At 38.1% G+C, this 21,068-nt stretch overlaps 2 protein-coding genes across 2 annotated transcripts; one reads left to right on the top strand and one right to left on the bottom strand.

Moving 5' to 3' along the window:
- Positions 1–17,385: 17,385 nt before the first annotated feature.
- On the top strand, positions 17,386–17,736 carry LOC121253512. The gene has a single exon (XM_041153517.1). The coding sequence runs from the start codon at positions 17,386–17,388 to the stop codon at positions 17,734–17,736; it is 351 nt and encodes a 116-aa protein (XP_041009451.1).
- A 2,042-nt stretch (positions 17,737–19,778) lies between these two features.
- Positions 19,779–20,789, bottom strand: LOC121253511. The gene has a single exon (XM_041153516.1). It carries the CDS (start codon positions 20,787–20,789, stop codon positions 19,779–19,781), a length of 1,011 nt encoding a protein of 336 aa, XP_041009450.1.
- Positions 20,790–21,068: the final 279 nt, after the last annotated feature.

Here is a 21,068-nt window from a genome sequence, read left to right as displayed (position 1 = left end):
TGCACATCGCCACGGTTTCCTACTACTTTCCGCTGAGTTTTTAAGTCATTTTTATTACCTTCAGGTTGCCTCAAACTCTGTTTATTCTTATTCTCAGCCACTGGATGTTCCCGCTTGGAGCACTTTGCCTCAAGGTGCCCATGTTTTTTGCATAGAGCACAAAATGATGGCACCGATTCATATATAATCTCCTGGAAGTGACTCGACGTAACACCTGGGGGACCCAACCAAAACGACTTGCGCAAAGGCTGGGAGACATTGACTTGAACACAGATATGCACAGCCTTCGGACGAGTCACGCACGCCGTTGAATTATCCATTTTCAGGTAACAGCCAATACCATTCCCCATACTATGTAAGATTGATTAATTTGGAGGTAAACTCGGCAATGCAATCCAAATCGGCACCCACGGTGAATCCTCTTCTTCCACAAAATTCAGTGACCAATGAAAAACCCGAAAAGAAACTCCATGAATTTCAGAATTACCTCGTGCCATCACACTAATAAAATCCTTCTCTGCAACCATTCTAACCAACACATTCCGTGGATTACGTAATTGCCCAACCATCGGTATCGATCGCAAACCCCAACATTTTTTATAAAAGCCTGAATATGATCAAGGAAGGACGTCGACGCAGGAATTTCAAAACCACTGAGAACTGGAATGGCTCGGCCGACTGTTGAATCTCTGCCTTTGAAAACAAGAAAAACATATTCCCATCCTGGAACCGTGGCTCCATTGGAGGAAGAGATACGTCCAGACTGCAGCCTCCTCTGATCCGTTTCTAACCCAGTCCCCCTCCCTGCCTCCAGAGGTAGAGAACCGGCGGCTAGCACCATGTAGGTACCCTAGACGACGCCCACAACGTAGAGAGAAAAATCCCTTGGCATCGTACCGTGCATGTAAGCCACTTCCCTAAGCTTTTGAGCTAGAATCTTTTAAGGCATATCATGCATTCAAAGTGATATACAAGGCACTATTAATCTCTCTACCCCTTTTTTTGTCATAGTGGATGCATAACTTATTAAGAATATTAATAAAATGGAAGATGCACAATGAAATTTATATGAATAAGTCATTTGTGATATTGGTACTTTCAATGTTACTCTCAAGCACGGAGAATTAATATTTACATCCTTTGGATATTAATAACTGTTAATTAATTCTTAGGTTGGCAATATTGCTATCATTTGTACTTTGATAGAATCTTAATTTCTAGCTTGGGTATTGTATTTATTTTTCAAAGTGAATCTATTATAAAATATAAGATTATTGTATATTGATATCAATCATGAACAGAGATATTGCAAATGCAGACTTGTTTGGACAATCCATGTTGTAGATCTTTTATACTTCATACAAAGAAACTCAAATGAAAAGTTAGTCGCATGAGATTCAAATGAAGTACTACCTTTAGAAGAAGTGGATTCATACAAATTCCTACAATAAACCTTTGAAGGAACTGACATCCTTACAGATGATGGTCACATATTATATATGTCACAAATTACCTTGACTAAAGTAAGGTTGGGGTAGCTGATCATCATATTGACATGATGCATTACAAATTAATCACCTAAAGAACGCACTATGTGAAGAAGCTACGGACGTACAACTGCAAAAATCCTTGAAACCCTAATTCAATCAAGAAGAAATGGCATGAATTTTGAACGTTGTGTCATATGAAAACTGTCAAAACTATGTGTTAATGCATGAATTTGCACAACAGGCCAAAACGGAGGAAAGATTTATCCTAAATCCGAGGAGAATCCCTCCCTTTATAGAGGTCTTTTTTTTCTTCAGAGTGATTGAGTCCTACTTTTTTTATGAAGTATTTTCCTTGTACGTTTCTTGCCTTATCTCTTCATTGTCTTATCTATGTTTGGTCCTATCTCTGGAATTGATCTTATATCTAGCTTTATCCTTGGTTGTTAATTTATCCCCAACACAATGGTTTCTTCTTTTCTAATTTGTTCCAATGTTTTTTTAGTTTATTTTTTTTATTTAAATTAAGGGCCTATTTCCATTTAAATGGATACACATAAGGTCATATAATTTGTGCTAGGAAATAGTAATTTTCGTAATTGGGAGATAAAAAAGAAAAAGAAAAAAATGAGTCCTTTTCTAGAATATTCTTTTAAGCTACAAAAACTTGAAAACTTTAATATCTATGAAAAAACCTCGAGAATTTCAACAGATCAGGAAGTTATCAAATAAGGATTGTCTAGAGGCTTTGTGGTAGGAGGTAACTGAACGAATCATTTTCTAATTAAAAGATAGTTCCTTAAAAAGGCTTGTAAGTATAGCTGTGGTGCCTCATTACTTAGTAAGGGACCTGGAGAGAATATATGGTGCCAAAGGTGCTAGCTGGTCAGCAACACCCTATATTTAGATTTGGAATAGGGGTTAATTTTCTCAAGGAAGTGCACATGTAAGCAAAATAGACACGACGTATATGTTTATTGTAGTAGAATGAGTATGGTGGAAAATAGCAAAGAGTTGCAGGTCCATGATATATGCCTTGAGGTCCCAGTAATCCCAGTTAATCATGATTCGGGCCATTTAATCTCAGTTAATACTGTGGTCCAGTAGAAGTGTTTGGTTCAACTTGGTCGGGCCATAGATTCTGACAGTGAGGAAGATGACTGTGAGGAAGTGTGGTGTGATGAAGAGATCCAAAATATACGTGAGGAGGCTTTTTTGCTAGAGAAGGAGACTGGGTGGATTGCATTAATCACCCGTTAGAGGGGCAGCGGGATTCTAGTTAGGTGAAGGTGACTCTGGTTATTCCTTTGAGCGGGGTAGGTGAAGTCTCATTATTATGGGGTAAAGAACAAATGTATGAGTCAGACACAGAGCAACGATTGACATCAAAAAAGAAGATTGAGGAAAAAGCACTGTGGAAGTCTCGACGGGTTCATACCCGCTCACATAAGTTGGACCTATGATTGATACAATTTTTTCTGGAATATTAGGGGCTGGGCAGGTCTAGAGGAAGGTTGCAGAAATTAATTTAGAAGGCTCGTGTGGATTTGTTTGCGATTTCAAAGTTGTTCGCAGCTGAGGATCATATGGCTATATTGGGACAATTTTTGGTTATCATCACTTCCTTTCTAATGGAAGTCAGGGTGGTAAATTGTGGCTTGTTTGGAAGGCTATAAATGATTTTGAGGTGATATCAATGACGGAGCAGATGGTGTCAGGTTGGCTTAGCAAGGACGGCCAACGGATTTGGTGTCTTTTGTCTATGCAAAGTGTTCTTATGTGAACGAAGAGAGCTATGGAGAAGCCTGGAAGAGAGTCAAGTTTCCGGTGTTCCTTGGTTGGTTCTAGTGATTTTAATATAATTCGAATGGATGTGGAAAGGATGGTGGAATTCCAAGGCCTCCAGTATCTATGGCGGATTTCAATGATTGTATACATCAATGTGGACTTGTTGATTTACCAGCCACAAGACAACACATTTGTGGTGTAATGGCCACGAAGGGCGTCACGCAGCTGGGCAAAGCTTGATAGAGCCCTTATTAATACTACTTTTTCAAATTTGTTTGGTTTGGCCCAACTCAGCTACTTGAGTCAGAAGTTTTCAGATCATTGTCCGATGGTGGTATATGTGAATAGGTTGTTTTTGTTGTATGGTCCGCCTCCGTTTCGTTTCCAGAACATGTGGTGCTCGCATGATAATTTTTAATGTGTTAAGACGCTTGGTGTGGATTGATTGGGGTTCAGCCTATCAAAGCTTGTTATTCGCCTGAAACGCACCAAGATTGCTTTACGTTCGTGGAATAGAAACATCTTTGGGAAGGTGGGTGCGAATATACTGGCCCTTGAGGAGTGTTGGACATCTTGGACAGTCATTACAATTAAGCCATTCGGTTGAAGATGAAGATGATTTTTGGCTACGAAATTGGAGTTACAGGTGTGGAAAAGAGAGAAGCATCTCGCCTGGACAAATTGCAAAGAAAAAATGGTTAATTGAGGGGGATCAACACTCAAAGTTCTTCCATTCGGTAATAAATCAGAGGAGTAAGAAGGGGCGACTAGATAGAATGGTGCTGACCGATGTAGATTTTGGATGGTGCGAGTTAGTGCATGACATGGCCACTAACATTTTCGAGAATTTTCTTCAGGAGCCATCCAATATTGAGCCTTGTGACTTCTTGACGTTAATCAGCTAGCAAATTTCAGAGGTGGATAATAACCTTTTGTGCGCAGAACCGAAGGAAGAGGAAGTTAAACGAGCGGTTTTCTCAATTCCGAATGAGAGTAGCCTAGGCCCGATGGTTTTGGATCCGAATTTTATATGGCTTGTTGGGACATTGTAAAGGAAGATCTCGTTGATGAGGCGAAAGATTTTTCCAGGGACTCCTTTCTCTAGGTTCTATTCTTCCACCTTTTTGTTTTAATTCTGAAGGTGGATAATCCGAAAAATTCCGTCCTATTAGTTTGTATTGGTGGCTTATAAAATATTCTCGAAGATTATTGTTTTCAGACTCACTGATATTGTTGTGAAGTTGGTCTCACATAAGCAAAGTGCTTTTATTCCAGGCACAGTATTTTTGAAAATATTACATTAGCACAGGAAATGGTCCATTCTTTGCATAAGAAAATGAAGGTGGCAATGTGTTGGTTAAATTGATATGGCTAAGGCCTATGATAGAGTAACTGGAGTTTCCTCTTGGAGGTATTGAATTCTTTTGGTTCTCGGAGCATTTATGCAAGCTTATTAAAAATTGTGTGGAGTCCCCGTGGTTTCGGTGATGATGAATGGAACCTCTTAAGGTTTTTTCAAGGGCTTACGTCAAGGGGATCCCCTCTCTCCTGTTTTATTTATCCTTATGGAGGAGGTATTGACAAGGTTACTTCGAAGGAATTTTGAGAATGCTAGCATTGGAAAATTTTATCACCCTCTTGGGGCTCCCCTAGTGTCCCACTTATTATATGCAGATGACTTCTTATATTTGCAAATGGGGGAAGAGGTCAATAAAAAATTTAATGTTGCACTTGAGAAGTATGAGAAGTGGTCGGGTCAGAAAATTAGCAAGACTAAATCAATGATTTTTTTGTCCAAACACATCTCCCCAGCGCGTAAACGAGGCTTATTGAGAAGTGCAGGCTTCACGAAGGCAAGTTTCCAGTTACATTATTTGGGTGCCCCTTTAGTTTCAGGGAAGTTGACTTCCCGGATGATTGTGCTGCTAGTGGATAAGTTAGAACAAAAATTGCCAGGTGGAAATTTAAATTGCTTTTGCAAGGTGGTTTTGCTTAGACATGTCCTTTCAAGCATGCCCATACACTTGATGTCCGTCATTAATGTTCTGCTGGCATTATTTCTCGTATTAATTCGCTTTTGGCAAATTTTTGGTAGGGTGAGTGGAAGGGAAAAGGAAAGTCCATTGCGGTCTGGGGAGATTATGTAAACCAACTTCGGAAGGGGTTTGGTGTCCAAGATCTCAAAGAAGTTCAAAAATCTCTCCACATGAAACTTGCTTTCAGATTACTCACCTCTAATAATTATGGGCAGATTTTTCAGGGCCAAATATTGTAGGAATATTCATGTGATTGCTCGAAGGAGAGACCGAATGATTTAAGGTTTTGGAGAGCTATGGTGGACATCATTCCGAAAGTCATGGATAATATGAAAGTTATGGTGCGTGGTGGAAACTCCTCATTTTGTTTGATAGGTGGCTTGCTTCTGGCCCGCTGTCGGTGAATATAGAGGTGATAGTAAATAAGAAACTTTGTATTCAGATTGCTGGCAGCACAACAACTGGAACTTGATATATTGCTAGAGTTGGTGGGAGCTGAAAAAACTATGGAAATCCTACATAATATACCGACTGGAAGAAGAGGTGAAGATGTTTGCAGTTCGAAGCCTGCCCCAGATGGAAATTTTTCAACCAAAACAGCATGGGAAGCCATAAGAAGCAGAGGAGAAAATTTGGAGTGGAATGATTGGCTTTGGCATCCTTTAATGCCCAAAAGAATTTCCATTTGTCTATGGAAGGTATGGTTCAAATGTTTGGCTGTAGATGATGGAGTTTAGGGCAAAGGAATTTCGATAGCTTTGGCATGTGATTGCTGTGTGCAGAGGGCCAGGAAAATATTGATCACATTTTTTCATCAGGAGAAGTTGCTGCAGATGTCTGGCATTGGCGGTGTGCTGTTGGGGTTTTTCATTTCACCGAACCAAGCCATGGAAGAATAGACTCATCAGCTGGTTTTCGTTTTCCAGAAATCGACTATCACAAGAATTATAATTGGGTCTTGCCGTGTATTATTACATGGTGCTTATGGAAGAGAAGATGCAAAGGAAGAATGGAGGTATGAACCAGAATGTTTGAACAGGTTTGGAGGCAAATTCGGTACTGGGTTAGTGCTATAGCTGAGAACTCAAGGACCTTACGTAAGTTCACTCCGTCAGATATGGAGTTGGTGCATGAACTTCATCTTTCACACCGTCCTGTGTGTGCAAGGCCAGGAAAGTTAATTTCGTGGTCAAGCCCCCTTCAGGTTGGTTAAATTGAACTGTGATGGTAGCTGTCGGGGGAACCCGGGGAATTTTGGTGGTGGAGGAATTATTCGAGATTGCTGGGGTAATGCGATAGCAGCTTTTTCTAGTCATTTTGGGCACAGTACGAATAATAGTGCGGAATTAAAAGCAATTTTGGAGGACTTTGGTTGTGCAAATGGCTCGATACTCGAATGTGATAAGTGAAAGTGACTCGCGCATTGTCGTGAGTGGCTTGGGAAAGGTGCATGCTCCTTATGGTATCTCTGGGATTTTTGGGAGACCTACTAGTAGAGTTAGAAGGGCGAACTTCAGGTGATTCATCAATTTCGGAAGGAAAGAATGCGGTGATTTCTTGCTAGAGAAAGAGAGATGGGAAGAACATGATTTACGAAGAGAGTCATTTTTTACCCTTTTATCTTAAGGAATTCTTCGGTTGATAGGTGGGCCTTCCATCCTTTCGAAAATAGGTAGGCTGATTGTCTCGTTGTATTAGGTGGGTTGGGATCGGTCTTGTTTGGTTTTCGGTGTTTTTTGTTGGTTTTGTTTTTATTTGTTTGGTATGTTAACACGGTACCTCCACCAGAAGTGAGGTTTTGTTAATAAACTTGGTCTGGGCCACTTTCGCGAGTGGTTGCCGGCTATTTAAAAAAAAGAAAACATTTTCTAAGGTGCTCTCCATTCCACCAAGTTGTATGGGTCCAGCTTGTTGTTTGCTATGACAACAGATGACCCTTCCCAACTAGGCCATTCTGACTTCTCTTAGTACAAGGTTTCGAACTTTGTACTCTCGGTGCTTGACTTTCTTGTTGGGGTATTATCTTAACACGGTGCCAATATCACCAACATTTACTATAAGAAATGATCGTTCGGTGCGAGTGTACCCCCTGTGTTTCCCACCTTCCTCTTCTCCATCTAACCCTACCTGCAGCAGTTCCCATACCAAAAACTGATCGAAGACAACTCTGGCCAACGGATTGGGCAACAAGGTTACTGACTTAGGTTCACTAAACTCGAAAATTGATCTCACCCACCACCACTACAACAAAATTGCTTTTAGTGACGGTTGGAAATTGTGACAGTCTCCAAACTGTCACTAAAAAGCATTTTATGTGATGGTTTTTGGAAACCGTCACTAAAGACAGATGAGTTCTTTTTTTTTTTTTTTTTTTTTTTTTTTTTTTTTTTTTTTTTACGTTCAAACGTATAGCAAATTTACGTTCAAATGTCACATATAAGTTTGAACACTGTGGCTACCTACGTGTGAACGTCAAATGTTTTGGCGCCGACGTCTGAACATTAGGAAGTTACATTCAAACGTTAATTGTAAATTTAAATTAAATATGACTCTACTTTAAAAATGATGTAGTTTTTATAGTGCATAATTTGTGAACAAGTCTAAAAAATTGTAATATATATTTATATACACACAATTTGTAAAATATAATTATATATTTATATGTATAAATATATTTATGTTTATAAATATATTATACATGTCCAATGCTACGTCGATGTGTGCTCATGTCGAGGGCGTTCATCTAATCTGTGACCCGCTCCTCCGGCTAGAGTGCACTCTCCGAGCAAGTAATAGTTAGCTGATGATAACACCGTATGGGAGTTGTCCGTGGAGATGATGCTCGCCTCCTAACGGATCCTCTCAAAGATGCACAGTGGCAAATCAATGGATCTCCACATGCCACTCGTATAAAAAAACTGTGCCCGAATCTGACTAAATGTGTTTTATGTGCCATAAGGTCCATGTTTGTTGCAACTATAAGCTGCAACATGCGAAATAAAGGTAGCATATGTATTTGGTTGAAGCGTTCTTCCTCTTGATTTGCGTGCGTCTCTCCCAGTGAGGATGTACAAATCCTTGCCTCGGTCATCATCCCGAGCTCACAGTCAATACCCTCAGCCTCTGACCGGTCTTCATCTCTGGCATCACGGCCAGTACATCTACATCATGTGTGCCATGGCAGATGTAGATGTGCGAACGATGGCTATGTCACCAATCTGAGAGTCAGCTATAGTCGATGTCTCGAATACTCGACGAATCCTGAGTAGCTCAGCAATCACATCCGGTGAAATCTCAACGACACACCGCTACAATCATGATGTGAGAGGATGCATCATGAGGCATGGAGCACATCCCTATATAGAACTCCCGAACCATTGAGGGTATACCTTCTCCCTCAATGTGCAGATATTTCCCAGCCTCTACTGATGAACACATCTCTGAGGTTCGTTGCTCCCATTTGAGCTCGTTAAGCTCATTATCAGGACCTCTCACTCTACCATAACAGTACGAGACCCGATCAAGCAGTGTCTGAAGTGCTCATTCCCTCCCCGATTCCGGGTATGTAAAGCATGAGCCATATCCTGAAAATAGAAAGGAAAAAAGTTATTAGTACTACTGATCATCTTTTGCATTAATTTTAAACTGCTCTGCATTAACGTTCGAACATAATAAATTACATTCGAACGTATGGTTTTTACATTCGGACAAAAATAAATTACGTTCAAATGTATTTTTTTTTAGTTTGAACGTATTTTTTTAGTTTTGAACGTAAATTATCGCCTTCTGCAATGTGGAAGGCAAAAACAGCGGATAAATTAAAAAGAGTACGTTCAAACGTTAAAATTAAACGTTTGAACGTATCAGTGCGAATGTTTGAATGTAGAAAAGATACATTCAAACGTGGAAGGGCTATACAATTGTAGCGTCATATGTTTGAACGTTTTGTCAAAATGTTCAAACGTTTCGATACAGAATGGCTAAGTTGACTTAGCCATTATCGAAAATCACGTACCACGGGTCTAAGTGGCCAAATGCCACCATAGAAATGAAGTATACTCTCAAGAAACTTTTTACGGTGACCATTGGGCAATGGCAACCCGTGTGGCCGGAAAATGGAGTTGAAAATTCGGCCACCACTAACGGTGAGTTTACACAAAATCCTACTAAATCTTAAAAAAAAACATGTAAGAGGACAAAAGAGGGATGCCTACTTTTTGTGACGGTTGTGGCGGGTTTGATGGCTGAGGATGTAACACCCCGCATTTTAGTGTATTTTTACTAAAGGATTATTTTTATTTATTTAAATTTTATTCTCGTATTTTAAAATTGGTTGGGTTTTTAATGAGTTTATTTCTATGATTTTAATTGGTGGAAATTAATTTTTATGTGCTTTCTTAATATTTATTTATTGTTGTGCATTTAAATTATTTTTCATATTTAATTAATTACCGTGGGATTTAATTATTTCAATTTGACTTTACCATTACGTTTAAATTATTTTATTTAACTTGAGGTTTTGAAATCGTTTCCGTTGGATCATTTTTGTGACCCAAGTTATGAGGATTGGACCTCATTTCTTTTCCCTCTATTTTTTCTTTTCCTTTTCTTTTCTTTTCTTTCTTTTCTTTTTTTTTCTTTTCTTTTTTTCCTCCTTATTTCCCCTCCCCGCGCGCGGACCCAGCTCCCTCTCACTCTCTCTCTCTCGCCGTGCATCCATCTCTCCCCCAGCTCGCCGCCGTGCGCCAGCGGTGGTCGACACCGCCCGGCTCCCCAGCTTCCCCAGCCACCGGCGACGCCACACCTCCGTTTCCAGCTCCATTCGCGCCGCCGTTAGCCACCACGAGCCCATTCAAGCCGCGGCGTCACTTTCGTTCCAGCGCCGCCGTCGCGCCACCTCCGGCCACCATCTTCCTACCACTTCATCCTCGACCTCTTAGCAACCCATTGGACCAAACCCCAGCTCCGATCCGTCACCGGTGAAGCCCCACCAAGTCCATCTCCGATTTGCACATTTTTGGCCTAAAACCACCCCTTGCGCCGCCACCCACGGCAAACCACCACCACCACTAGCTTCACCGACCTCCATAGGCCCTACCCTATCAATCTTGGGTCTTCGTTTGTCCTCGTTGAAAAGTTGGTAATTGTGACCCACGGCCACAGTGTATTTTACACTGTGGTGTTGCTCAAACGTCGCCTTTTTCAACTTCGCGATCCTCGGAAAATTATTATATTGCACTGTAAGTATTTCTCCAAAGAACTTTCGTAATTTAAATGTATTTTTACACTAACCCATTTCACTGTGTTTTTGGCATGCCGGATTGAGTCCGAGGAGTTCGGGGGTCGGATGGATTTGTGATTGGAGTTGTTTAGTTGGATTTGATTGGATTGGTATCTGTTGGTTTGGACATTGTGTTGGTACATGTGCATTTCATTATTTCATGCATGATCATGTTTGTAAAAGAAAACTGGGTTTTCGTGTATTGCATTCATGTTCATGTGCTTTGAAAAGCTATGATTTTATGTGTTAATATTTTTGGTGCGTGTGTATCACGACCCCAAGCCGAGATGGGGCATTAACTCGGTGGAGCTCCTCTGGTTACTCGGGAGCGGAATATACTGAGTAACGTCCCCTGGATTGTCGCCGGGCGACAATGGAATCGGACGAGATGGTCTCGTGCCGACTCCGTGGTCCTTCTGCTGGCGGGGACTAGAGGATGTCTGGCCACGTACGCGCTGGGCGCGGAACTGGACATCGCTCGTTGCGTAGTGTGGGTGCTTGGCCATGTACGCGCTGGGCGCGGAACTGAGCACCGCTGCGAAGCCAGGACGTGCGGATGGTCCATAGGGGAGACCATGGTGCATATGGAAATAATGCATGGTGCATTTGGGATTAATACACTATTTTCTGGGAAAATAGTGCGAGTTGATTTTTGGGTAAAACATTTTCTGGAAAAATGTTTTACGGATAATTTGGACCAAAATGAGATTTTGGTGTGTGTTGGAAAATTTATCATTTTCGGGGAAAATGATGTTTTGTGGAAAAATGCATGTTTTCATGTGCATGTATGTTAGTTGCGTTTAATGCATTTTATATTACGTTGTTGTTTGGGTTATACTTACCTGCGAGACCATTTTGTGGTGTCGCAGATTTTGATGCTGATGAGGAGGAGGAGGGCGAGCCTGAGGAGACGGCTCCGCTTGAGGAGTGATCTGGGATCACTCGTTCGTACATTCAAAACTATTGTAAATTATTTTATGGATGACTGTATAACTGCTATTTAAATCTTTACTGATGTTTGATTGTAAATAAATTCTGGTACTTAGTTGACTATCCGCTGCGTTATTTTATTTGAACACTGTCGCATGTACACACACTGGCACTTCGTTGGGATGTGTGACCGTGTTGTCACCATCCTGGCGTCTCGATCCCTGTGTATTTATATAAGGGGGATTAGGGGCGCCACATGAGGCGACAGTTTGAACGGAGGCGTGACGGTTGTAGAGAGATAATGGTTTACTTCTGAGAATGACGTTTCCCCTTTCAGTTTTCGGCTTAAATACATGAAACGTTTGAACGTCATTCTTAGTCACGTTCGAACGTTTACCGATTTAAATATCAAAAATATATTAATAATACAATACAGTGAATAATATATATATATAATATTTTATATACTATATATACTATATATAATGCTATCTACTATCTATAGTATATTGTTGTTGTTAGTATAGTAATGCTATTAGTATATAACATATAATATTAAACTAATACTATACTAATATATTATATGGTATAATGTTATAATATATAACATAATATATTAAGTATTATATATATTATAGTCTAATATAATAATAACTATATATAATAATTCTAATTCATTAAAATGTCTAGATAATAATTTAAAGCTTGAATTAGAACATTTGATGAATAATATAAAAGATCTTAAGATAACAACAATTAATGAGACAATACTATACATTTTAAAATGTCTAAATATCATATATATGAAAGTAGAGAAGTGGCAATAGAGAAATGGGAAGCTGATTGTAACTTCCTAAGAAATGATTGTCTTTTCGTATAATATATAATGATGTCTAAATATCATATATACTAATACTATACACTAATACAATTAATTATGCTCTTTTTGCCGGATGGTATATCCTAATTCTCAGTTAGCTGTCTATAGTAATGCTATTAGTATATAACATATAATATTAAACTAATACTATACTAATATATTATATGGTATAATGTTATAATATATAATATTATCTTAATGCCATTAGTACTTATTCTAATACTATTAGATATATACTAATACTATACACTAATACTATATATAATGGAAAAACAATTCACAGTATAAGTAAATGATTGTATGCATTTATAATAAGACATACAATTATTCTTATAATTTTTTCATAGACCATATTTTATTGAGTATAAGTTAGAATATTACTAATAATATTAACATATATTAGTATTACATATGGTCGGTTATACCGCCTGTTTTACATGCTTTCATGCATATGGCTGATTATACCGCCTATTATTATTATTATTATTATTATTATTATTATTATTATTATTATTATTATCATCATATAATATTATTAGTAATTATTTATTACCTGGGATTTACGTCTATGGTATCAGAGTCATATAAAATTATTTCTTTATATTATTGTTATATCACATACTATTGTTACATGCCGGCCAACTGGCCAACTAAAAGTAATAAAGAAAAATTTAAAAGTAACAAAGAATATCTCGAACAAGATTATATGAAAGAAGAAAATAAACTAGAGGTTAGTATTTTTCTCATCTTTTCAAAAATAAAAAGAGATTATATTGAAAAAAAATATTATGAGTATCTAGGAAAAATAGATATATATATAACTATTATATTAATTAACAATAACGTTCGAACATAGATTTTTTACGTTTGGACGTGGAATAAATTACGGGTATTTTCCCGCTCGATTTTCTCATATCTGTGATGATCTATTCACGTTTGAAAGTAAAAAATTAACGTTCGAACGTGAATCGAGATATATGATAGAAAATCGATTGACGTTCGAACGTACAATTATAATACATTCGAACACGAGAAGAAAAATGCGGTAAATTTTCCGCTCGCGCAAACAGCCCAGATAGAGAGACGGTGAGAGAGGGTTAGAGTGAGAGAGAGAGTTGAGTGAGAGAAGGTTAATATTTTGGAATTCTAGTTCCATTGATTTTGGTAAAGAAATACTATTTTTCTTTTGTATTTTTTTGAATTTTATGATATTTGTCTTATGTTTTTTTTATATATATATGCTTCTAATAAGTTAGTATTGTGAGTGCTAGGTATATTTCTAAACTTTAGAAATATGTTTATACATTTTGTTGTGATTTTATTCCTACTCTTGAAATATTGTTATTATTGTTTGTAAATTTTGTGAATAGTTTGTGAGTTTATGGTATTCATTGATGAATTAATATGTGTATAAATATTGTTGTGGGAATATTGTGAATATGTTGTGATATGGATTTGAAATATTGGGAGTATTGTTTGTGAATTTTTATTGAATATGTTTATATGGTTAGAAATATATTGTGTTTAGGTTTTGGATTTATGTGAAAATTTTGATATAATATTTTTTGGTGTTTTTTGAATTTGTGGTGCTAGTTATATTTCTAAAGTTTAGCAATATGTTTATGTATGTTGTTGTGATTTTATGCTTACTCTTGAAATATTGTGATTATTGTTTGTGAATAGTTTGTGACTTTATGGTGTTCATTGATGAATTAATATGGGTAGAAATATTGTTGTTGTTGTTGTTGTGATATGGATTTGAAATATTGTGATTATTATTTGTGAATTTTTATTGAGTATGTTTATATGGTTAGAAATACATTGTGTTTAGTTTGTGGATTTATGTGAATTTTTTTATATAATATTTTTTGGTGTTTTTGGAATTTGTTCTTTAACAAGAAAATTATAAGTTTAGATCTTAATTTAAGTAAAGATTAAAAACATTTAATATACATTTAATATGAGAATTAATATTTAACATTTAATAAGTATATATAACATATTTATACTAATTTAGTTAGAATATGATTATTATTCAAATTATAAGTATAATATAAAACTTAATTTAAAAAAAAAAAGAAAAAAAGTATATAACTTAACTATATATAAAGTATAATATACATATAATAACTATAATTAATAATTACTTATTAAATATTCTTATCATTGTGAGGTTCCAAATCATTATATTATTAAATATATATATATATATATATATATAAAGAAAGAAAGTAAAACACTCTTCAATAAAAAAGTCTTGAACCTACCAAATAAATAGAGTTGGAATAAATAAATATACTTATTTAAAATAAACTAGACATTAAATAAATAAGGATCAAATAAATGCTTATATAGAAATTATACACTTATTGTCTATATAAATAAATAACTCATTTAATTAAGTATAACAATTGAAATTATAATTTAGAAAAGATAATAACTAAAATTATATAATAACCTTTAAAATTATATATAACAATTATAATAGCAATTATATAATAACAACGAGGGAGAATGATCTTGAAGAAATGTCTGTCAAATTGCTTGACTGTCGTAGTCTCTCCGGCCTTGACAACTCCGGCCTTGAGAATTGTCATGGTCGGAGACTCTATGACAATTAAGCAATTAGACTAAAATTTAGACACTTTTTCAATATTATTCTCGCTCGTTATCTACTCATGATAGGAAACTTGTGAACATATTCTTCTATTTCTCTCTAGTTTAACAATATAACATGCAATACTATTTGTTTGACATTGTTAATTCAAACAACTTATGGATATTGTTTGTACTGTTTTTTGATGGATATGGTGTGACATTGCATAAATAACCTTAGACCCATTTGGAAATTAGTGTACATTTATGTGTCCATTAATTCCTGAATTTTCCAGTGTGGATAGTTTGGGATTATATTATCTGTATTGCACATTTTTGTTACTCCTACTTTCCATGTTTAATATGAAGTTTCGGTGTCTTCCTCTACTGTTCTTCGGGTATACCATTCGTAGGGTCACAATCCCTCTATTTGAACATGTATACTTGGAGAACTATGAAGAGGTGCTGCTGAAATTTCTACTAACGTGGAAAGTAGTAGAGTGACGAGATTTGTGCAATATGGATAATATAATCTCGAATGAAATAGGACCAACTACCTTACCAAAAAACCAATGAGAATTGGAGCATGACATGCATGTGAATTTTCTATGTATGTGTTCTTAATAGATAGATGTTTTTAGAAATGGACAAAAATTGGATGCATATGGGTGATAGACTTGGAAAGGTTTACGTACCCTATGCGCGTGGAGTAAGAACCTTCATTGATTTTGCACGGGCCTCTGCTGATAGTCGTGGTTATATTAAGTGTCTATGTCGAGGGAGTAAAAATTTGTGTGCGATAGGGTTTGATGGGGTTGAAAGTTATATATTTGTGAACGGTATGGATCTGGGGTATACCCGATGGGTACTGCATGGTGAGCCGTATGAACAGTCAGCAGATGTATTGGTCGATCATCCAAATTATTTGTGGCACATGGATGATGATTATGAGCAGGATGACATGGAGGAGATGTTGGGTGACATTGGAGAAGAGATGTTTATGGATGAGGTTGACGACAATGCCTCAAGTGGCGGAGGGACTGATTGTGAAAATTTAGCTTCAATATGGGAAGATGCAAAGCGCGAGTTTAATCCAGGCTTTACAAAACATTCCAAGATGTCGATTATTGTGCGGTTGCTTCACATTGGGTCATTGTGTGGGATGTTGACGAAAGTAATAAACATGGTATTGGACTTATTTAACGAGGTGCTTCCCGAAGGGTCTGCATTGCTGAAGAACTTTTATGAAGCGAAATAGTTGAGAAAGGGATTAGAATTTGAGTACAAGTCCATACATGCATGCAAGAATGATTGTGTTTTGTTCTGGAAAGAAAATGAGGAGAAACAACCATGTCCTATATGTGGAGAGTCGAGGTGGAAGGGTAAGGTGTTGCGGTGTTTTCCCTTGAAACCTAGGTTGCAAAGACTATATATGTGTAAGAAAACAACTCACGATATGAGGTGGCACGATGAGAAAAGAGTCAAGGATGACGCATATATGAAGCACCCAACTGACTCACTTGCTTGGCAGTCTTTCGATAATCAATACCTGGAGTTTGGGATAGAAGCTCAGTGTGCTTGGGACTCATAACTGAAGGATTCAACCATTTTGGGAATATGAGTACAAGCTATCGCACTTGGCCTGTAGTGTTGATTTCGTACAATCTTCCACCATGGAGGTGCATGAAGGCATCCAACTTTTTGTTAACTTTACTTATCCCCGGCCCGAGATCACCTGGGAATGACATTGACGTATTCATGCAGCCGTTGATTGAAGAGCTGAAAGAGTTATGGGAAACAGGCGTTAGAACTTATGATGCATCCACGTTGACATCTTTCCAGCTGGAGTACGAAAGGGAAGTTAGCGTGTCCGACGTGTAATAAAGAAACTGTTAGTGAGTGGTTAAAATTTTCTCAGAAGTTGTGTTTCATGAGTCATTGACGTTATCTTTTTTTGATAACAGGAACTGCTTTCATTAATTAGAGAACTATTACAACACAGAATCAGACCAAACAACTTGTTCAATACAACCGGGATAAAATCTTTACATAAGTTGCTTAATCTGTTGCGCCAGATTGCCGTGGAAGTATCTAGATAAGGAATCACTTTGCACTTCATTCACATTAGTAAGGAGTCACTTCCTATAACCAAATGCGAGATACCGAGGGGAATGCAAAACTAGAGGCCTCTCAAAATTGCTAGCAATTCTATTTCGATAGAATCACTTTTCCCCCTACTTATTCTTGCTTTGCACCAAGGGGTTGATTTCTCTCCTTATGAAAGCTGAGAGATCTAAACTTATTGAAGGTATTTGCATTAGTAGAGGAGGTCCAAGACTAAATCACCTTCTCTTTGTGGACGATAGTGTGCTGTTTTGTAAGGCAAATATGGCTACTAATGTTCCAATTCAGGTCCTGCTGGAAACTTATGAGAAGGCCTCGGGTCAAGAAATAAACAAAGAAAAAACTGCTATGGTGTTTAGCAAGAATGTTCTCGATCAACAACAACAAGAGATCCTGAGGTTTTGGGGGGTCAACCGACATCATCAATATGAGAGGTATCTGGGTCTTCCTCCTGTGGTCGGTAAAGGAGAAAAAAAGACTTTCTCAGATCTTAAACACAAGGTTTGGTCCAAACTTCAAGCATGGAAGGAAAAGGTGTTGTCTCAAGGTGGTAAAGAAATCCTGATCAAAGCCGTGGCCTTGTCTATCCCTTCTTACACTATGAGCTGTTTTTAGCTTCCTTCTACTCTTTGCTCAGGACTTGAAAGTATGATGGCCAGCTTTTGGTAGGGGAAAAAAAAGAATGAGAAGAAAATTAGATGGATCAGCTGGAAGAAAATGTGCAAGACTAAAGGAAATGGTGGGGTTGGTTTCAAAAACTTGCAGATTTTTAACATGTCCCTTATTGCAAAGCAGGGTTGGAGAATCATGACGGAAGAAAAGTCTTTGCTGCACCAGATTTTTAAAGCTAAATACTTTCCAAAACTTAGATTCCAAGACGCCACACTTGGAGCAAATCTTTCTTATGTTTGGAGAGGCATTTGGGAGGCAAAAGAAAACTTGATGAAAGGGTGTAGATGGAGAGTTGGTGATGGGAAATCAATCAATGTATGGTCTGACTACTGGCTGCCACAACACAAACTTCTCCCTCAACCTGCCAGCTTCGAAGTTATACACCAAAATGCTACTGTTGATACTCTGATTGATAGAGAGACTAAGTGGTGGGATGTCACAAAAATCCAAAGCCATCTCCCAGCCCAGCAAGCTGCAATTATTTTGAAGATTCTGTTAAGTACTGAACCTTGTCCTGACCGTTTAATCTGGGAGCACGAAAAGAACGGGAACTACAGTGTAAAAAGTGGCTACCGTTTGTTATATTCTCTTGGGACAGAGGATCATAGAGAGGAATGCTCTAATGCTCAAATACACAGAAACTTTTGGAAAAAACTATGGAAAATGAATGTGCCTAACCAAGTAAAAATTTTTGGATGGAGGGCATGTAGAAATGGGTTACCTACTCTGTTGAATCTTCAAACTAGGAAAGTGCTCGTAGAACCCACTTGTAGATGGTGTAAGGAAGCTGAAGAAGATACCACTCATGTACTTTTAAGCTGTCCAACAGTGAGAGATGCGTGGTCCTCCCTATTTACTCAACTTTCAATGGAAGTAAATACTAGCTGGTTTCAGTTTGCACTGAATGTACAGCAAAAAGGCAGTAATGCAGACCTAGAAAAGGTGTTTTTAGTAGCATGGGGAATGTGGTACCGGAGAAATCAGTTAATCCATGAAGAAGTGGTCATATTCGCCTTGCAAGCTGCAGAAATGGCCCTGTCCTCCAACAATACTCACTTGCAGGCTCTTGCTTCTCAAGGCCCTAGGAATGCTTGTCGGTGGGAGGCCCCTGATCCTGGAATTCTGAAGCTAAATGTGGATGGAGCGGTGTTTGCAAATCAAAGAAGTGCAGGTGTGGGTTTTATTCTCAGAAACTCAAAGGGCCGCAGGCCTCGGGAAGGGAAGATTGGGCCTTTAGGTTCCCCATTGAGTAAAAATGAGAAGGAGTACAAAGCATTACCAACTTTACCCATGTGTCATTAAACCCCATCTTAAGCATAACCTTTTCAAGAAACTTCCACTCTACACGGTCGTACGCTTTGCTCATATCAAGTTTTAGCAACATGAATCGTTTCTTACCTTTCCTTTTCTGCTTTAGGAAGTGGACCATTTCGTATGCTACCAGCACATTGTCTGTAATTAGCCTGCCTGGGACAAAAGCGGTCTGAGTTGAGGAGATCACATCCGCTAAAATGATTTTCAGCTATTAGCAATGACCTTGGAGATAATCTTGTAAAAGACATTGCATAGACTAATTGGTCTATAATCTGCCACCTCCACTGGTTTCTTCGTTTTTGGAATCAAGATAATGAATGTGTGGTTAAGTCCTGCTGGGAAAATTCCAGAATTGAGTGCTTTCAAAACAGCATCAATCACCTCTCTTCCAATAACAGTCCAAACTTTTTTGGTAGAAGATGGGAGCCATGCCATCGGGTCCAGGGGCTGAAAGGGGGTTCATTTGTTTCAATGCTTGTGTTACTTCTGCTTCTGTGTAGTTTTTTGTAAGGGACGAGTTCATCACATCCAAAACTCTCCCAACAAGGTCATCTAAGAAGTCAGTTTGATTTTGTTGGCCATCGGAATAAAACAACTGCTGGAAATAATTTGTGATTACTTGATCTTGTAAACTCCCAGTCTGCCACACACCTGCTGCATCTATTACTCCTTTAATAACATTTTTCAGCCTTCTTTGGGAAGAATTGTTGTGGAAATAACGGGTGTTTATCTCCTGCCTGGAACCACATAGCTTTGGCTCTTTGTTTCCACAATAGTTTATCTCTTTCTAACCACTTCTGAAGCTCGATTCTAGCATCTTTAAGAGACTCACTCCTTTGACAGCAAGGGTCTGATTGTAACAACATTCTTAACCTCAAACAAGCCTGTTCAATATTCCTCCTCACATTCTCAAAACAAGTTCTGTTCCAGACTCGAAGGTTTTCTCCACATCGCTTTATCTTTTCCATGATGGAAGCCAAATCCCTTTGCCCCATTGCTCTCAACCATGCTAACTCAATGACCTTTTTACAATCTGGTTCTTCTGCCCATATGGCCTCAAACTTGAAAGTTCTTTGCTTACACATGTGTTTTCTGTCATCTTGGGTCGTGAGGATGATATGAACTTGGTCAGAATAAGGTGCAAATCCATGAATAACTTCAGCAAACAGCTTATGAGATTTCCATTGCATATTAGCTAAAAAGCGATCTAATCTCTCGCAAATGCTATGCTGCTGACCCCTACCATTCCACCAAGTGAATTGGTTACCCTTGAAGCCCAAGTCCATCATTTCACATTCATCTAGAAGCTGTCGAAAGTCCCTCATTTGACGTTCTGGCCTGATTCTGCCACCACTTTTCTCAAGATTACTAAGGATCTCGTTAAAATCTCCCATCATTAACCACCCTCGTTCACTAGTAACTGCGAAAGATTTTAGCAAATTCCAAGTTTCTAGCCTCCTTGAGGCTTCTAGATGGCCATATATCCCAGTCAAGTACCACGAGCTACTTTCACGATCATCCCCCTCCAAATTGGTAACTAATGCATGAATGTGGTATTTCGAATAACTAAGGATTTCTAACTGGGAATTATTGTTCCAATACAACGCCAAACCCCCACTTCTCCCCTCACTGCTTACTGCCAAGCAGTTAGAAAAACCAATGCTAAATTTGAGTTTCTCCATGACTTTGCCTTGTAACCGTGTTTCTTGCAAGAATAAAATATCGGGTCCTTCTCTTCGGATTAAATCACGAAGTACTCAAATTCCTAGCGGCTTCCCAAGCCCTCGGGAATTCCAACTTAAGAGTATCATTGCTTTTGGCAGGGCTGCTTAGCAGCCACTGCCGATTTCAAGGTGTCTCGAAGGCCTTTGCCTCCCTTGTTACAACCTGCCTTGGGACTATGCTGAACCATTTTACATTTTTTTGCTAACTTCGTTTCTGATGGATCATCATACACCTTC

This window comes from Juglans microcarpa x Juglans regia, chromosome 2S (assembly GCF_004785595.1).
Source record: "Juglans microcarpa x Juglans regia isolate MS1-56 chromosome 2S, Jm3101_v1.0, whole genome shotgun sequence".
Lineage (NCBI taxonomy): Eukaryota > Viridiplantae > Streptophyta > Magnoliopsida > Fagales > Juglandaceae > Juglans > Juglans microcarpa x Juglans regia.
This window is presented reverse-complemented; position numbering and strand designations above follow the sequence as displayed.